The sequence below is a fragment of the Balaenoptera borealis genome, assembly GCF_965194805.1.
Source record: "Balaenoptera borealis genome assembly, chromosome: 15".
Taxonomy (NCBI): Eukaryota; Metazoa; Chordata; class Mammalia; order Artiodactyla; family Balaenopteridae; genus Balaenoptera; species Balaenoptera borealis.
This window is the reverse complement of record NC_138871.1, coordinates 11,475,879-11,492,961: the sequence shown is the minus strand read 5'-3', so window position 1 is coordinate 11,492,961 and position 17,083 is coordinate 11,475,879. Positions and strand designations below refer to the sequence as shown.

The following is a 17,083-nucleotide window of genomic DNA, read 5'->3' as shown; positions in this document are numbered from 1 at the left end:
CCTAAAGGTCATGTCCACTGGGATGTCCAATAGACGGTCCACACTCACCTGGCCTAATCCAGACACCTCCCCCCCTGCTCCTTACCAGCTCTCTTCCTGCGCTGTCTACCGTGGTTGTAGGTGCTGCCACCCCCAGTCATGGCTCTTTCCCGTCTCTCACCTTCGTCACCCCATCTCCACGGCATGCCTACTTTATCTCACAGGCACTTCCCAGTTTTAGCTCTTTCTCTCCATTCCTGCCACCACTGCCCTAATTCAGGCCTACGCTTCTGCAATAACTGGTACCTCCGCCTCCAGACCGGAGCCTGTAATTCATCCTTTGATAGCAGCCACAGTGATTAGCAGGTATGTCTAAAACCCTTCAATGGCGCTTCCTCATTCACACCCCAAAGCTGCTGGTGGCGACCGGGGTGGGGCTAATCCAACCTATAAACGGGGTGTGTTGGGCCCACAAGGGGCCTTTAAACGTTTTTTTTTTTTGAATTAGTTGACATAATAAAAATATGGACTCTGACTTCACTTTAAAAAAAGAAAAGGAGACCTGGCAATTCTGTGCCTAGAACCACCCTGTAGGATCCACCAGCTGAAGCCAGTCTGTATGCAGCCGATTCACTTCCAACTTATTCGGACTTAGTTTATGCTACTGCCCACTCACTACAGAAGCAGCATCAAATGGTAAGTGTGGTTCTCTTGAGTTTTGCTTTTTACTGTTCAGAGAAATTTAACGATGAAGATACGCAGGCTCTATCACTGGCACACAAAATAGGGCACCAACCCAGAAGAATCCTGTAAGAAATGGTTGCACTGGGTCTTAAAGATTCAGAAAGATATGTATTCTCCTTCCTTTATGCAGCTTTTGTGTTATAGGAAGAATTTGTAGCCTCTGGTACTTTCTCTTTCCGGTTGAGGAAATCAAAATATAAGTTTTGCCTTTAGAATTGGGACATCGTTTCCATACATGTGGAAAATACTCATCTCAAACGGAGCTGGATGAATCCTCTGAATCTAGAAAAGCAGGAGATAAGGGCTCTTCGATTTCCTGTCCCTCTTCAGCAAATCTTTCCAAAATTCTACCTCTGCATTCCTCCCACATCATCTCATGTAACTACTGGATGTCAAGTTCTCAAATGGCCTGCCCTGGAAAGGAAGAGTTTCCACACTCATGCCTCCAGACTAGCCTTGCAGACAGACATCCCTTAATTACACATCCTGCCCCCGCCCCCGCCCACACACACTCCCGGAGCTGTGATGTCAGGAACCCAAGAAGAGGGAAAGAGGGGTGGGGTGACTATTGCATGTTCCCTTCTCATTTAAAGAAAGAAAGAAAAAAAAGGCGCAAGCGCTTTCTAAATTTATGCGGAAACTGAAGCCCTGGAAAATCCACTCTGTGGCCACACGGGTGTGGCCCTGTGGTTGCACCCGGGCACGAGGAGAGGTCAAATCCAAAGATGCCGCTAGGAGTGCCGAGGGGTTCAGGGCTCAGGTCTGAAAAAACGAGGACCTGATCTAGCCAGAGCATGTCGGAGCAGAGCGAGGCGCCAGGACTTCGGGAATGGTGATCCTCATGAACAGGGTTCAGAAGGGATAGCAATCCCCCAGCACACAAGCCTGACAGATCCTCCCCACAGCCCAGGTCGGGCCGGAGGAGGGGGCGCTCCCCGCGCCGAGCAGACAAAGAGCCCAGAGAAAGTTTCAGGGGACCCGGGGCAGGCCCGGCCAGATCAACAAGCCCGGGACCGGCTCCTGGAGCCCAGAGAGCCCGGGGAGGACCTGCGGGCCCGGGCAGCACCTCGCCTGGGTCCCGACACTCCACTTACGTCATTGATCGTCGCTGCCCAGAGCCCGAGCTCGGGGACTGAGCCCACAGCCGCCGGGCCCCAGCACAGGAGGCAGAGGGCGACTCGCAGCAGCGGGCGCCTGGCGGGAAGGCGGCCGCGGGATGGAAGCCAGACCCCGGCCCTGCTGGTGGCGGCCATCTTGACGCGGAAGCCGCACCTGGCGCTCCGTGGCGCCCGCCACGCCCCAGGCCCGCACCTGGTGCAGCTCCGCCCCGGGCGGGTTCGGGTCCGGGAAGTGTGGCTGGGGCATGGAGGCGGGGCTCAGGGCCGGCCGGGGCGTGGAGCTAGAGGTGGGGCCAGAGAGTGGAAAGGAAAGGGGGCGGGAGAGAAGGAGGGGTCCGAGCGTAAAGGCGGGGCCGGGCAGGGAGGGGAGCCGGGAGAGGAGGCGAGGGGCGGGGCTCAGGGTTGGGCTGGAGTGTGGAGGCGGGGCCGGGCGGGCGTGGAGGAGATGGGCGGGGCTCAGAGTCAGGTCGTGGGTAGGAGGCGGGGCCGGAGGGGAGGCGGGGCTCTAAATCAGGTCCGAGCTGGAAGCGGCTTCGGCCCGAGGCGGGAAGCTGAGGTCCCAGAATTCGCATGGCTCTGGTCGGATGCTTAGTGGGAAATATAGGATGGAGCTACTAGCTAAAGTTTTTCTCTGTGTATTTCAGTTTCTTGAATCCTCTGCATTTGTCCTCCAACCCCCTCAGCTCAGGGGAAACAAATTGTTCTCTAAATTCATGGTAAGTGCCTGGAAAGTGCTTTGAGGTCCTGTCCGTTGAACCCAAGGCATTGTATTGTGAGTATAATGTCTGTAGGATGGTTAATGATTTTTAGAACAAATAAAGTTGCCTGGTTACTTAAAGCTCAGAGGGGCAGAGCTTGGGTCTGTCTTAACTGTGTACTTCGCCAGGCATTTTTGACTGTGAAACCTGAGTAAATGTCTTGCTGTCAAAGAGAACTACAGTAGTTTATTTATTATTAAATGTAAATGTAAATAATGTCCAGAGGGAGAATACAATCCTAGTTTAACATTGTCATTAACGTAAAATAGGATCGATTTATAGTCAAGAGGATCTGGCCTTATCAGTCATCTTAGTCACTTATTTAGACAGTAATTATTGAGAGCCTAATGTGTAATAAAGACGGCACATGCATTCCATACGTGCCTTTCCCAGCAAGCAGTTGTGATCATTTCTATGTGGGTGGAAATAATAGACTACGCCAAGGCCTGGAGGAACAGAAAGACCTACCAGATGACTAGTTATTGGTGTGAGATGGACAGTGGCAAGACTGCGAATATTTAAACAGTAGCAGAACATTCAGGTCCTCCTAAGCACTTTAGTCTAAGACATCAGAGGGGCAATGATGGTTTTTAAGCAAGGAGGATGAAGTGACCAGATTATTTTGGTTAATCTGAGTCATATGAAAACTGTGTTAAGGAGGGCAGTGAGATGATCAGTTAAGAATATTTCAATACTTTGTATGACCAGTTAAGAATAAATTACAGTAATTCAGAGATGGTGGCCTCAACCACAGAAGCTTCCATTAGAATACAGATTTGGATGGATTCCAGAAATGTGGGAGATGGAGATTTTAAATTAAAAAACCTTGGTGATTGATTAGATATTGGAGCTTAGGAAGGAGAGGAGTTGAGGCTGGAACCAAGGTATCTGGCTGGAACAAGTGAGGTGTGGAACATCTGGAAGAGGAGAAACGTTAGGAGATCCAGGACCAGATGGCTTCACAAAGGGGTAATTTATTTAGGTCACTGTACATTGGGGAAAGAGGGATACCCAAACAATTCAAGGAGTGTTGGACACAGAGTCTGAGTTGATATTGGCTCCCTATTAGAATGAGAGGCATAAGGGGCCAAGTAATAAATAGAGTCTGGGCCCATAGTTGGATCCACTGGGTCCACAGACCCACATGGTGGTAATTATCCTGGTTCCAGATTGTATAATTGGAATATACATAATGAGTAGCTGAAATGACCTTACACTGGTCCTTGGTGTCTAGAATAAGAGCCGTCTTAACGGGGAAGTCCAAGTAGAAGCCTCTGAATCTGCCCCGCTGGCCAAACCATATTGTCTCCTGGGGGGAATGGCAGAAATTAGTGCTACCTTTAAAAGATGCAATGGTGGTGGCTACCATCACATCTCCATTTAACGCCTCTTCCATTGTAGGTGCTCCCGTCAGTACAATATTATTTACGAAGGATACTTTGTGTCCTTTTCCATTGATCCACTCACATCCCTCTATTCCAGATTTCCTTGTCCCAAATCTTCTGATCTTTTTCCTCCCAGATTCCCGACCAGCTGGCTAAGCCATTAACCACTGCCCATAAATCCATGTATGTTTCAACTTCAGACAACTTCCCTTTCCACAAAAAGTGAATAAACAGATGCATTGCCTAAAGCTCTGTCCCTGTGCCCCACCCTGGGGACACTGGAAGGATTTCTTCCTCACCTTTGTCTTTCAAGGCCACCCCTGAGTAAGCCTAGAGTGCAGCTGCTATCCTTTTTCAACTTGCCCCTACATATGGAGCTGATCCATCTATGTACCAAGCTCAGGCTTTTAACCTCTCTATCAGCTGGTCATAAATAGGATCTTCCATGCAGCCCTGGGTGTGAACTGAGGGAGAAGCACTTTTGAAACTTTGCTTGATGTCAATGAGAGTAGATAAACAACATCTATTAACTACAAAGCCCTTGATGACAGAGAAACGATTGAAAAAGTTTTCTGAATTGGAAGAATTATTATTGTTAAAGTGCCCATTCCCCCAAAAGTGATCTACAGTTTCAGTGCAATCCCTATCAAAATTCTATTTTTTCACAGAAACAGAAAAATCCTAAAATTTGTATGGAAACACAAGAGACCCTCAAACAGCCAATGCAATCTTGAGAAAGAAGAACAAAGCTGGAGGCATCACATTTCCTGATTTTAAACTATATCACATACAAATGTACTTATTTACAAAACAGAAAAAGACCTACAGATATTGAAAACAAACTTATGGTTACCAAAGGGGAAACGTGGGGAGAGGGATAAATCAGGAGCTTGGGATTAACATACACACACTATTTTAATTAAGATAGATAACCAACGAGGACCTACTGTATAGCACAGGGAACTCTACTCACTAGTGTGTGATAACCTATATGAGAAAAGAATCTGAAAAAGAATGAATATATGTATATGTAAAACTGAATCACTTTGCTGTACACCTGAAACTAATACAACATTGTAACTCAACTATACTCCAATAAAATTTTTAAAAACTATATTACAAAGCTACAGGAAAAAAAAAAACCTCCCCCCCCAAAAAACAGTATGCTATTGGCATAAAACAGACACATAGATCAATGGAACAGAATAGAGACCCTGGAAATAAACCATTGCATAATGGTCAATTAATTTTCTACAAAGTCTCCAGTAATACACAATGGGGAAAGGACAGTCTCTTCAATAAGTGGTACTGGGAAAACTGGATATCTATATGCAAAAGAATGGATCCTATCTTACACCATACACAAAAATCAATGCTAAATGGATTAAAGACTTGGTCATAAAGCTGAAACCACAAAACTCCTAGAAGAAAGTGAAGGAGCTAAGTTCCTTTACATTAGTCTTGGCAACGATTTTTTGGATTTGGGACCAAAAGCAAAAATAAATAGTGGGACTACATCACACTAAAAGCTTCTGCACAGGAAAGGAAACCATCAACAAAATGAAAAGCAACCTATAGAATGAAACTACTTGCAAACCACACATCCAATAAGGAGTTAATATCCAAAATATACAAGAACTCAGACATCTCAATAGCAAAAAAACCAACAACAAATAGCCCAATTTAAAAAATGGGAAAAACACCTGAATAGACATTTCTCCAAAGAAGACACACAGATAGCCAACAGGCACATGAAAAATGCTGAACATAACTAATCGTCAGGGAAATGAAAGTTAAAACCACAATGAGCGGCTTCCCTGGTGGCATAGTGGTTAAGAATCCTCCTGCCAATACAGGGGACACGGGTTTGAGCCCTGGTCCAGGAAGATCCCACATGCCGTGGAGCAACTAAGCCTGTGCACCACAACTACTGAACGTGCACTCTAGAGCCCATGAGCCACAACTACTGAGCCAGTGTGCCACAACTACTGAAGCCTGTGTGCCTAGAGCCCGTGTTCTGCAACCAGAGAAGCCACCGCAATGAGAAGCCCGTGCACCACAACTAGAGAAAGCCCGTGCGCAGCAACGAAGACCCAACACAATCAAAAATAAATAAATAAATAAATAAAAATTAAAAAGAAAATTACAATGAGATATCACCTCACACCTATTGAGATGTCTATTATCAGTAATAAATAATAATAATACATAAATGATTAAATAAATAGGAGAGAAAGAAAACCTCTTCCTTACAGTAGGACACCAACAAATAAATATAGAATGAATGATGGAGTTAGAAAATCGTCATTTGGTAACTGTCATACTTACACTTGACTCAGAAAGGATCATCAATTGGATTCTAAAATTAGTAAAAGTTTGTTGAGGAAGTATCTGCCACAAACTATATTAATTACAAAGGGGAAAATAGTAATTTTATAGTAGAGGAACCTGGCAGACACCACCTTAATGATCAAAGTTAATATCACACGGAGTGGGACAAATTGACATGATATGTCTCACGCTGTGATGCCCTGAAAAGAAGCAGCATCACTTCTGTGGTATTCCTGACAAAAATGCATCATCTGTATTGAATCATGGGGAAACCTCGGATAAACTCAAATTGAGGGACATTCTACAAAGTAACTAGCTAGATTGAATTTCTAACAGTTGCTTTTCACAAGAAACTTGTATATCATATAAATATTTTTCTATTGTGTCAAAATTTTATTGTTTACTAATGCTTCATACAGACCCCTTGTTATACAACCATTAAAATTGAAGAGCACTAGGAAATAGAATTGTTTCTAGAACACTAGCCAATCCTCACCAGTAGGTGACACTAGCAGATTGAAGATATTTTATATAAAATACTGTCTACTCTAAATGGCTTTTTAATCCAGAGTTTTCATCTTCCAACTTCAATTGACGATGCTATATATACCTCTAATTTAAGCCATTAACACCTTAATCAGTCAGCAAACATTGTGTGCCTTAGTGCTAGGTATCACACATTTGATTGCTGGTAATGGACTCAACAGGGATTTTACATTATTAAAGAACAAATGCTTTTATGTGTTATTTATTTATTTATTTTTCTTTACATCATCATTATTAAGCAAAATAATAACAGCATTTATTTTATTTATTTTTTAAACATCTTTATTAGAGTATAATTGCTTTACAATGGTGTGTCAGTTCCTGCTTTATAACGAAGTGAATCAATTATACATATACATATGTCCCCATATCTCTTCCCTCTTGCATCTCCCTCCCTCCCACCCTCCCTATGCCACCCCTCTAGGTGGTCACAAAGCACCGAGCTGATCTCCCTGTGCTATGCGGCTGCTTCCCACTAGCTACCTATTTTACATTTGGTAGTATATATAAGTCCATGCCACTCTCTCACTTTGTCCCAGCTTACTCTTCCCCCTCTCCATGTCCTCAAGTCCATTCTCTACGTCTGCATCTTTATTCCTGTCCTGCCCCTAGGTTCTTCAGAACCATTTTTTTTTTTTTAGATTCTGTATATATGTGTTAGCATACAGTATTTGTTTTTCTCTTTCTGACTTACTTCACTCTGTATGACAGACTCTAGGTCCATCCACCTCACTACAAATGACTCAATTTCGTTTCTTTTTATGGCTGAGTAATATTCCATTGTATATATGTGCCACATCTTCTTTATCCATTCATCTGTCGATGGACACTTAGGTTGCTTCCATGTCCTGGCTATTGTAAATAGAGCTGCAATGAACATTGTGGTACATATCATACTGTTTTGATGATGGTAGCTTTGTTTTTTGTTTTTTGTTTTGGCTGCATTAGGTCTTTGTTGCTGCGCATGGGCTTTCTCTAGTTGTGGCAAGCGGGGGCTACTCTTCATTGTGGTGTGTGGGCTTCTCATTGCGGTGGCTTCTCTTGTTGTGGAGCATAGGCTCTAGTAGGCCTGTGTGCAGGCTTCAGTAGCTGCAGCATGTGGGCCCTAGAGCACACGGGCTTCAGTAGTTGTGGCTCATGGGCTCCAGAGCACAGGCTCAGTAGTTGTGGCACACAGACTTCGTTGCTCCACAGCATGTGGGATCTTCCCAGACCAGGGTTCTAACCCATGTCCCCTGAATTGTCAGGTGGATTCTTAACCACTGCGCCACCAGGGAAGTCCCTGTATTATATTTTGAAATCAGAGAGCATGATACCTCCAGCTTTTTTCTTCTTTCTCAAGATTGTTTTGGTTATTTGTGGTGCTTTGTGTTTCCAAGTGCCCATTAATAGATGAATGGATAAAGAAGATGTGGTATATATATATATGCATACAATGGAATATTAGCCATAAAAACTAATGAAATCTTGCCATTTGCAACAACATGGATGGACCTAGAGGGTATTATGCTTAATGAAATGTCAGACAGAGAAAGACAAATACTGTATGATTTCACTTATATGTGGAATCTAAAAAACAAATGAACAAACATAGCAAAACAGAACAAAGTCATAGATACAGAGAATAAACAGGTGGTTGCCAGAAGGGAGGGAGGTGGGGGGAGGAGAGAAATAGGTGAGGAAGATTAAGAGGTACAAACTTCCAGTTGCAAAATAAATAAGCCATGGATATGAAATGTACAGTGTGGGAAATATAGTCAATAATTATGTAATATCTTCGTATGGTGACACATGGTAACTAGACTTATCCTGGTGATCATTTTGAAATGTATAGAATTATCAAATCACAATGTTGTTTAACAGGAACTAACATAGTGTTGTAGGTCAATTACACTTCAAAAACAAACAAACTCATAGAAAAAGAGATTAGGTTTCTGATTTCCAGAAGTAGAGGGTGGAGAGAGGGGGAACTGGATGAAGGCATTCGAAAGGTACAAACTTTCAGTTATAAGATAAATAAGTACTAGGGATGTAACGTTATACATGAAATGTGTTAAGTGAGTAAATCCCAAGAGTTCTCAACACAAGGAAAAAATTTTTTTCTATTTCTTTAATTTTGTATCTATATGAGATGACGGATGGTCACTAAACTTATTGTGGTGATCATTTCATGATGTGTGTAAGTCAAATCATGATGCTGTACACCTTAAACTTATACTGTGCTGTATGTCAATCATATCTTTATAAAACTGGGAGAAAAAAAATAAAAATTAGGTTGTCATTTTACTGTTGAGTTGTAAGAATTATTTATAAATTCTGGATAAAAGTTCCTTTTATCCAGACTAATGATTGCTGACTTTGGATTGGAATATTTAATCCGTTCACGTTTAGTGAACTACTCATCACTGGCTAAGCAAGAAACACTGGGAATGCCAGTCAGACTTGTAAACTTCCTGAACTTGGAATATATTATCCAAGCTACAGACAGATCCATAAACAAAATGTGGAGGCCTCGTTGGCCCAAGATGTTTAAGTACAACGTCTGATCAATGATTGGCTTACTACTAAGCTCTGCTTGACTCAGGGATGACCCCTTAAAAGCCAGACTTAAAAATAAAAACATGAATAATTTTTAAAAAGCAACTGAGCAGAGGCACCAGTGTTCAAACACTGCAGGAGAAACACAATCTACAGGATTAGTTCAGGCAAACCCCTAAAGAAACAGTGAGAACAACAACCCCTGGAAGGAGAGGCAAATTAGAATCCATAGTTGTTGTAATATATGATCTGAAATATCCAGTTTCAACAGAAATAGATTAAATGGGTAAATAAACAAGAATATTAATGCATACACAGGAAAAAAGTAGTCAATAGAAACTTTCCCTGAAGGGATCCAGATGTTGGGCTGAACAGACATTTTATTATGTAAAAAAGCATCTATTTATAAATATGTTCAAACAATGAAAGAAAACCATTTTTCTTTTATCAAATAGAGAATATCAATAAAGAAAGAGAAATTATTAAAATAACTGAATGGAACTTCTGGAGTTGAAAAAATACAATTACTAAAATGAAAAACTCACTAGAAGGGCCCAATAGCAGATATGAGCCAGCAGAAGGAAGAATCAGTGAACCTGAAGGTAGATCATTACAGATAATCTCACCTAAAGGACAGGAAGTAAAAGAGTTGGAGAACCACACATTTTTGAATGAGAAACTATCTTCTGTCTTCGGAGAAACTATGTTAAAACAAGCCTCATGGAGTTAAGTACTCATGGAGTACTCCATGGAGTTAAAGAAGCAGCCTGCATTCTCTTGTTCAGACTTGTAACATGATGGAATTTTGGTTTTCAGACTCCAACTGATGGCCCTTTAATTTTAAGTCAAATGGGGCTGGGCCTTAGAGCCTGCTTCCAGGGAAAGCGTTTGATCTCTAGCTCTGAAGTTTGTTACAGAGTCTGAACAGCATCTGCAGGCCTGGCTGATCTGCTTTACTGTGGTATTAATAGACTTCAATAAAATGTGCAAGTCAGAGCACTCTAAGAATATTCTTTAAAAGAAAGTATTCATTTGAAGCCATCTATTCCCTCTTCTGGACTGTTATACAAGACAGCAAGGCCTAGATTGCTGTGCTTTGCAAATCCCAATGTCCCAGTTCTGTTCAGAATATAGTCACTAATATTCTCAGTGAGTATCAGTTGAATGGGTGAGTTGATTGTATCCTCACATGGCTGATGTTCAAAAACACTTTTTTTTTTTTCAAAAATACTTTTTTGGTTAGAATTTGTAGATGTGCAGTTTCAGTAAATCCACTGATTAATTTAAAATTTTTGTGTCCTTAAGAGGTAGGAAGGGCTAATATACATAACTCTCAAGTGTCTCTTTCGAATATCTATGCATGGAATCCTATTTCAATAAAAGATATTATACATGAAAATATTCTAAAGTAGTGGTCTTTGGGTTACAATTTCTGGAAATAATCATTACATTAAAATACAAATAAGTTAGGTAATTTAGACATGCTTTTTAAAGTTAAACAGGATTGGCAATTTTACTTCTATTCTTAGAGCTTTAAAAGGGAGAAAATAAAACCTACATATAGAAACATCGCACGTTACTGAAATGTTCATTAAAGAAAGCAAAACTTCCTGTTTTCCCATTTGTCACTCAAGGTACCTAAATGTCTTTAGAGAAGTTAAGTTGCTGTTATAACTGGTTTATTTTGGGGTGAGTTACTTTCCCACCGACTCAGCAGAAGTTCCAACTTGCTTTTTTCATTGACCAGGAGAAGTTACAAAATTCTTTACTTTCATGAGTCAGGACAAGTCTGGCCAGAATCGACCTGAGTTGTAAGATAAGAGCTGTGGTTTGGCCTGTTTCCTGAGAGGGAATCTCTGCTTGGTCTGGGGGACATGGAAGCAGAGGGAGGGTCTCCTCTTCCCTGGAGGGCACTCTGACACCTCAGGTCCCCAAATCCTGTTGGTAAAGTCACCACTGCTTGCCATCACCCATATATGGAAAGAGAATGGTCACCGAAGCTCAAATAACTAAACTCCAGGATGAGACTGATAGGAGAGGTATCTGGGCATCGCTGTGTAGGGAGTTGCCTGCCTCTGGGGGATGAGGGCCACTTTCCTGCACTCTGCCAACTTCCCCTACTGTGTGCATCACTGGCAAAGATTAAGTCTTTTTCTTTTCCTCCTCTCTTCTCCTCTCTCCTCTCCCTTTTTCTTTCTCCCTTCCTTCCTCCCTCCCTCCCTTCCTTCCTTCCTTCTTTCTATTTTCCTTATTTATTTATTTTTTTGGCTGCGTTGGGTCTTAGTTGCGGCACACGGGATCCTTCGTTATGGTGCTCGGGCTTCTCTCTAGTTGTGGTGTGCAGGTTTTTCTCTCTCTAGTTGTGGCGCGAGGGCTCCAGAGCGCGTCGGCTTTGTAGTTTGTGGCATGCAGGCTCTCTAGTTGAGGCGTGTGAGTTCAATAGTCGTGGCATGCTGGGCTTAGTTACCCTGCAGCATGTGAGATCTTAGTTGGACCAGGGATCGAACCCACGTCCCCTGCATTGGAAGGCGGATTCTTTACTACTGGACCACAAGGGAAGTCCCTTTGTCTTTTCTTTTTTGAATTAGTTTGCATTACTTTGGAGGCAGTTGATAACATAATCAGGGACAGTATTTCTACTATGACAAATGGTGAGTTTGTACTGCATAAGCAATGAAATTGGGAGAAGCCTCTGATTGGGAGAAGTCTCGATAACAAGCATAAGGGCCTTTCAAGGACATTGCCACCTCCCCTTCCTACAGGGGGTTGCAGGAGAAGGTGTTGCAATCTTTACTGTACACTGATGGACACTTGGGCTCCGGGAGAGCAAAGTGACCTGACCAAGATTGCCCAAGGAAGGTTCACAGGACTGCTTCCTGTCCAGCCCTTGCTGCTTGCTGCGTGGTCTGACTCCTGAGGCCCTGATTCTTCTCGCTTCTCCTTTCTACTCAGAAAGAAAGGCCAGAAAAAGGAATGGAAAGGGGGGCGGGGGGAGGGGAGAAAAGAAAAGGAAAAAGGAAAGAAGAAAAAAGGAGACAGGTGGGGAGGGGGAGTGAGGGAGGAGGGAAGGAAGGAAGGGAGGAAAAAATAACCCTCCCAAGGCAGAGCTAGTCTCACCTGTAGGTCACAAGTATTTCTGGTATTTGTTTATTTCTCTTGCTCTCCCCAGCCCTGTCCCAGCCTGGCTGAAGAGAATGACTGACTTGTTTCTCCCTGTTTTCTCTCCCAGACTTTTTGCCCATAAGAGCCACTTACAAGAGTAATTTGAGTTTATACAAAAAAGAACTTGAAGGGCTGTGTACAGTTCATACTCAGAAGTCTATACAAGACTTTGCCAGGGATCGGGTCCTCTGAAAGTTACTTCTTTCAAACATTCCAGCATGGCTGAGAGAAGAACATGATGGTACCGATGGTCTCAGCGAGGAGACTTTAAGTGTCGGAACAAGGGTAGTCCGGCTCCATTCTCCTGGTGGGAAAAGGAGGCTGGGATGGAAGTTCTGCCCATCACGCCCCATCTACCCAAGGCCCTGGGGCATCGCTGTGGGGTTGAAGTGAATTTCTCTGCCAAGTTTGTTAATGTCTCAGGAAAAGCCGGGAGTCACAGCTTTCTCTCTACAGCAGAACTGGCCCAGGCTTTCCAGCCCTTCTCAGGCCACACGGCACATACTGAGCAAACTGGACAGGATTTGGGGGGCTGTGGGCATTTGATGACCTAGTCATTATATATTTGTTTACATTATGTAATTAAAATTAGAAACACAAAACACAAAGTGTATTAGTTTAGATATTTAATATTAAATGTGTATGAAACTCCCAAGTATGTTTTTCAATTTGCTTATTTATCTTACAGATGCAAACATACTTTTTTAAAAAAATATTTATTTATTTGGTTGCGCCGGGTCTTAGTTGCAGCAGGTGGGCTCCTTAGTTGTGGCTCATGGGCTCCTTAGTTGCAGCATGTGTGCTCCTTAGTTGCGGCATGTGTGTTCCTTAGTTGCAGTGGCGGCCTCCTTAGTTGCGGCTCATTGGCTCCTTAGTTGCGGATCACCGGCTCCTTAGTTGTGGCAGGCAAACTCTTAGTTGCAGCATGCATGTGGGATGCAGTTCCCTGACCAGGGATCGAACCTGGGCCCCCTGCATTGGGAGGGCAGAGTCTTAACCACTGTGCCACCAGGGAAGTCCCGAACATACCTTTTTTTTTTTTGGCTGCATGGCTTGCAGGATCTTAGTTCGCTGACCAGGGATCAAACCCGCGCCCCTTGCAGTGGAAGCACGGAGTCCTAAACACTGGACCACCAGGGAAGTCCCCGCCAACATACCTTTTTAGCTTGGGTTTTTTTGTTTGAACTAGCCAGTCAGTTCCTGATCAAGACATTCTCAACAGTTACCACCAGTAGGAAACTTTATTTGCACAAAGTAAAAAAATAAAATTTTTCTATTGATTTTCAAATAACCATTCAAAAATTTCCAACAGTAGAAATGATCTTTATAGGCTCTAACAGCCTTTTGTTTTTTTCCTTTCACGGATAAAATGTGGTGCTGGCATTTCTCCTAACAATGCAGCTTCCTTTCCAACCCTCAGAACTTTCTTGTCTGGAGCATTTCACAGTAACAATAGAGCTGGCAGACCCTGGAGACTGGGGCACCTGGGCTGGCATCCAGGACCAGGACCCAGACTGTGAGGGCCACACACCAATCCCTGCAGGCTGCAGTGGCTTGGGCGAGGCTACTCACAAATGCAACAGACCTGGGGATGCCAGTGGCCCTGCGCCTGCGCGGCTGCCCTGGGGGCTGAAGGGATCAACACTGAAACTGACCACATCAGTCTACCGCTTTACTAGCAGAGTAAGTGAGCCTCCTCTTGCCTCAGTCTGCCCATCTGTGACATGGAGGTAACAGGAGTACCTACTTGGTAGGGTTGTTATGAGGATTAAAGGACTGCCAGGCCTGGCCACATAATAAGTGCTACCTATGTGTTTGTTAAATAAAGTTAAAAGGCTCTAGAACAGACCACCAAAGCACATGCTTAGAGCCAGCCAGAACTGGATTCCTTCGTTCTGAATTCTGGCTCCCGCCCTCTCTAGACACGGGCCATAGCAGGCCCTCAATCTTTCCAGCCTCTGTTTCCTGGCCCATGCGTGATGATGGCACTGGTACCCACGTTAATGATGTACAGGTTAATGTACAGTTCACATAAAGTGCTTGAGACATAACAAGTGCTCAACCAGCAATGGCTGTTATGACCCAGCAGAGCCAGGACGTGAACTCAGGGGTCCTAAGCTCTAAGCTTGTTTCCTGTCCACTGCCCGCATCTCCCTCCTACGAGTCTCGCCTTCCCACAGAAAAGCGCTTAACCTCTTGGACTCTCTTCTAGAATTTTTTTTTTTTTTTCCGGCTGTGCCACGTGGCATGCAGGATCTTAGTTCCCTGATCAGGGATTGAACCTGTGCCTCCTGCAGTGGAAGGGCAGAGTCCTAACCACTAGACCACCAGGGAAGTCACTTCTACGATTTATTTAAAATCTTTCCACTCAGATTGTATTTTTCAACCCTCTAATGTTTTTTTGTTCTTCATCTTTAGGCTCTCTGGAGTGGTTTTTCCATATCTTTAAAAAAGCAATGTCAAGAGTGGTCAGAGCAATTGCATCGAGGGCCAGACATCAAGGGAATTCCTTTGCAAAGGCACTGAGGCAGCCAGTGGCCATGTCTTTCCAAGTCTCAAGTAAGTACCACGCATCTTTCCTCATTCATATTTTATTAGGAAGCCAGATCGGAGAATTCATCAGTTATAAAACTTTAAACATGAAATGAATCACTCTTATCAAAGAGATGATTCAGGTGGGAATACCAGATTTTTCTTAAGAGCAGAAGCAAAGGCAAATATGGCATTTTATTTTACAAATATTTAAGAGTCATGAAAAATGAAAAGAACTTTAAAAAAACAACTTTGTGCCAATGTGAACATCCAGGAACAGCTGTGGAGATGGGGCTGTTAGAGCTTAAATGTTAAGATCATCCAGAAAAGTGACATGAGTCATCTTTTATTAAAATAGAATATCTTTGTCTCTTTCCACCATATACATATATTTTCTCTTTAAATAAATATATGTTACGTATTCTAAACGATGACTTACTTGACAACATTCACGTGGTGCTTTCGGGCCAGGGCACTGACTTGGTAAGGAAGACAAATACCAAAAACATCGAGTGTACGTGGGTTCTCGTAAGGCGGAATTTCCAGGACTTGGGAATGTGTCTCAGCTCTCCTCACATGAGGACTTCTGAGTCTTCTGAGGAGTCGTCGGCAAATAGGAGTTCATCTGACGCTGGGCTCCCCAAGGGCAGCGTGCTGCACTGGGACCAGGAGACCGCATTCCTTACCAGCCTATCCTCCAGTAAAACACCGTTCCTTCCCGCCGTCCCTGTCGCCGGGGCGGCGGGAGCCTGCTCTTCCCAGCCCTCGCCGACCCCGTTCAGGATGTACCTTCCCTCGTGAGGTCTGTTGTCATGGACTTCTGCGGTGACCACGCTGACGGTGGCGCCGGGTGTGCAAGAAGCAATGACCAAGTCGGGATGGGTATTCATGTCCAGCTGAGCAAGTGCCGAGCCCTCGGCCGGGCCCTCGCGGCTCTCCGGAAACTGTGTGTTGACGTAAATGATGTCGTCTTCGTCCTGAACTTCAGGCAGGCTTTCCAAGAGCTTTTCTAGCTGCAGCCTCAGCATTGAAAAGGTGGGGCGGTCCAAGGGCTCAGCTCTCCAGCAAGAGTGCATGACTTCATACCTAGAAGCAAAGAAGAGGGTGTTATCGATATCCTGGCGCAGCACGCACAGCCCAAGTGCAATGCGCCCCTACTTCTCCCACTCAGGTGGGAGTGGAGGGGCTGGGGGGAGGGGGAGGGAGCGGGGGTCCTGAGAGCAGACAGGTGTCAGCACCAGCTCCACACTCACCATCGTTCCAGGCCTTGGGAGGTTCGAGGAATGAAATCGAGAGGGGGGCTGGCGTGGGCAGGTGTGTGAAGAGTAAGGGCAGTGCTGTGACAGCGGCGGGTGAGCCCTGGGCTGGGACAGCCCCTGATTTGAGGCGGCCGCAGCTTCGTGGCACGTGTGGGGCTGCTGAACCTCGGCCACCTGATGTTGCTCCGTGAAGGAGAAACGCTCTGGGGTCCCTGCTCTTCTCCGTGACTTCGACCTCCTCCAGTAAAAACAATAACCGCCGACCTGTCATCGGCATTTACCATCTGACAGCCATCGTGTAAGGTACTTTTAGAGATACTAGCACGAGCTAGCAGCACGAGCCCACACACAGGTACTGTGATCCCCATTTTACAGAGGAGGACCCTCAGAGCGCGATGCTTGGCCCCAGGACGAGGCTGAAGCTGTGACCCACATCAAAGAGTGTCTGACGCCAGAGCCCATGTTCTTAACCACTGAGCAGCCCTGCTTGCCATGGGTCAGACCCTGACGGGTTTAGGTTCTACCCTGTGGGCAAGGGGGAACCACAGAAAGATTGTGCTTCGATGCATTCCCATGACCAGATGATAATTTTAGGAAAGTTGCTTTGGATGTCAACCAAAGGATGTATTAGGATCCTGGGGGTGATGAGAAGAACAAGACAGGAGACAGAGGAGCCCGCACTCCCCTGGAGGAAACAGGGACCCGCTCGTTCACGTACATATACTGTGGAC

At 44.4% G+C, this 17,083-nt stretch overlaps 3 protein-coding genes across 6 annotated transcripts in view; 1 reads left to right on the top strand and 2 right to left on the bottom strand.

The window, feature by feature from the left end:
- The window catches only part of TMEM87B (transmembrane protein 87B), a 48,195-nt gene extending 46,049 nt beyond the window's left edge, over positions 1-2,146 (bottom strand). Inside the window, exons 1-2 of one of the 3 annotated variants that reach the window (XM_082357865.1) lie at positions 1,818-1,948; positions 959-1,137 (exon numbers count right to left, since the gene is read on the bottom strand). Coding sequence is in view for 2 of the 3 variants with exons in the window: in XM_082357866.1 (XP_082213992.1) it covers positions 1,818-1,976 (159 nt within the window). In the remaining variant the exon portion in view is untranslated. Of the gene's footprint in view, positions 1-958; positions 1,138-1,817 lie in introns of all 3 variants that reach the window. The other 2 variants (XM_082357866.1, XM_082357864.1) reach the window with 2 other exon arrangements.
- Positions 1-17,083, top strand: part of ZC3H8 (zinc finger CCCH-type containing 8) — a 198,893-nt gene that overhangs the window by 154,971 nt on the left and 26,839 nt on the right. The window lies entirely within an intron of this gene.
- The window catches only part of MERTK (MER proto-oncogene, tyrosine kinase), a 115,520-nt gene continuing 113,573 nt past the window's right edge, over positions 15,137-17,083 (bottom strand). For both annotated transcript variants that reach the window (XM_082357827.1, XM_082357826.1), the window contains one exon: positions 15,137-16,179. In XM_082357827.1, the coding sequence (XP_082213953.1) occupies positions 15,666-16,179 (514 nt within the window). In that variant the 3' untranslated portion in view covers positions 15,137-15,665. The remainder of the gene's footprint in view (positions 16,180-17,083) is intronic.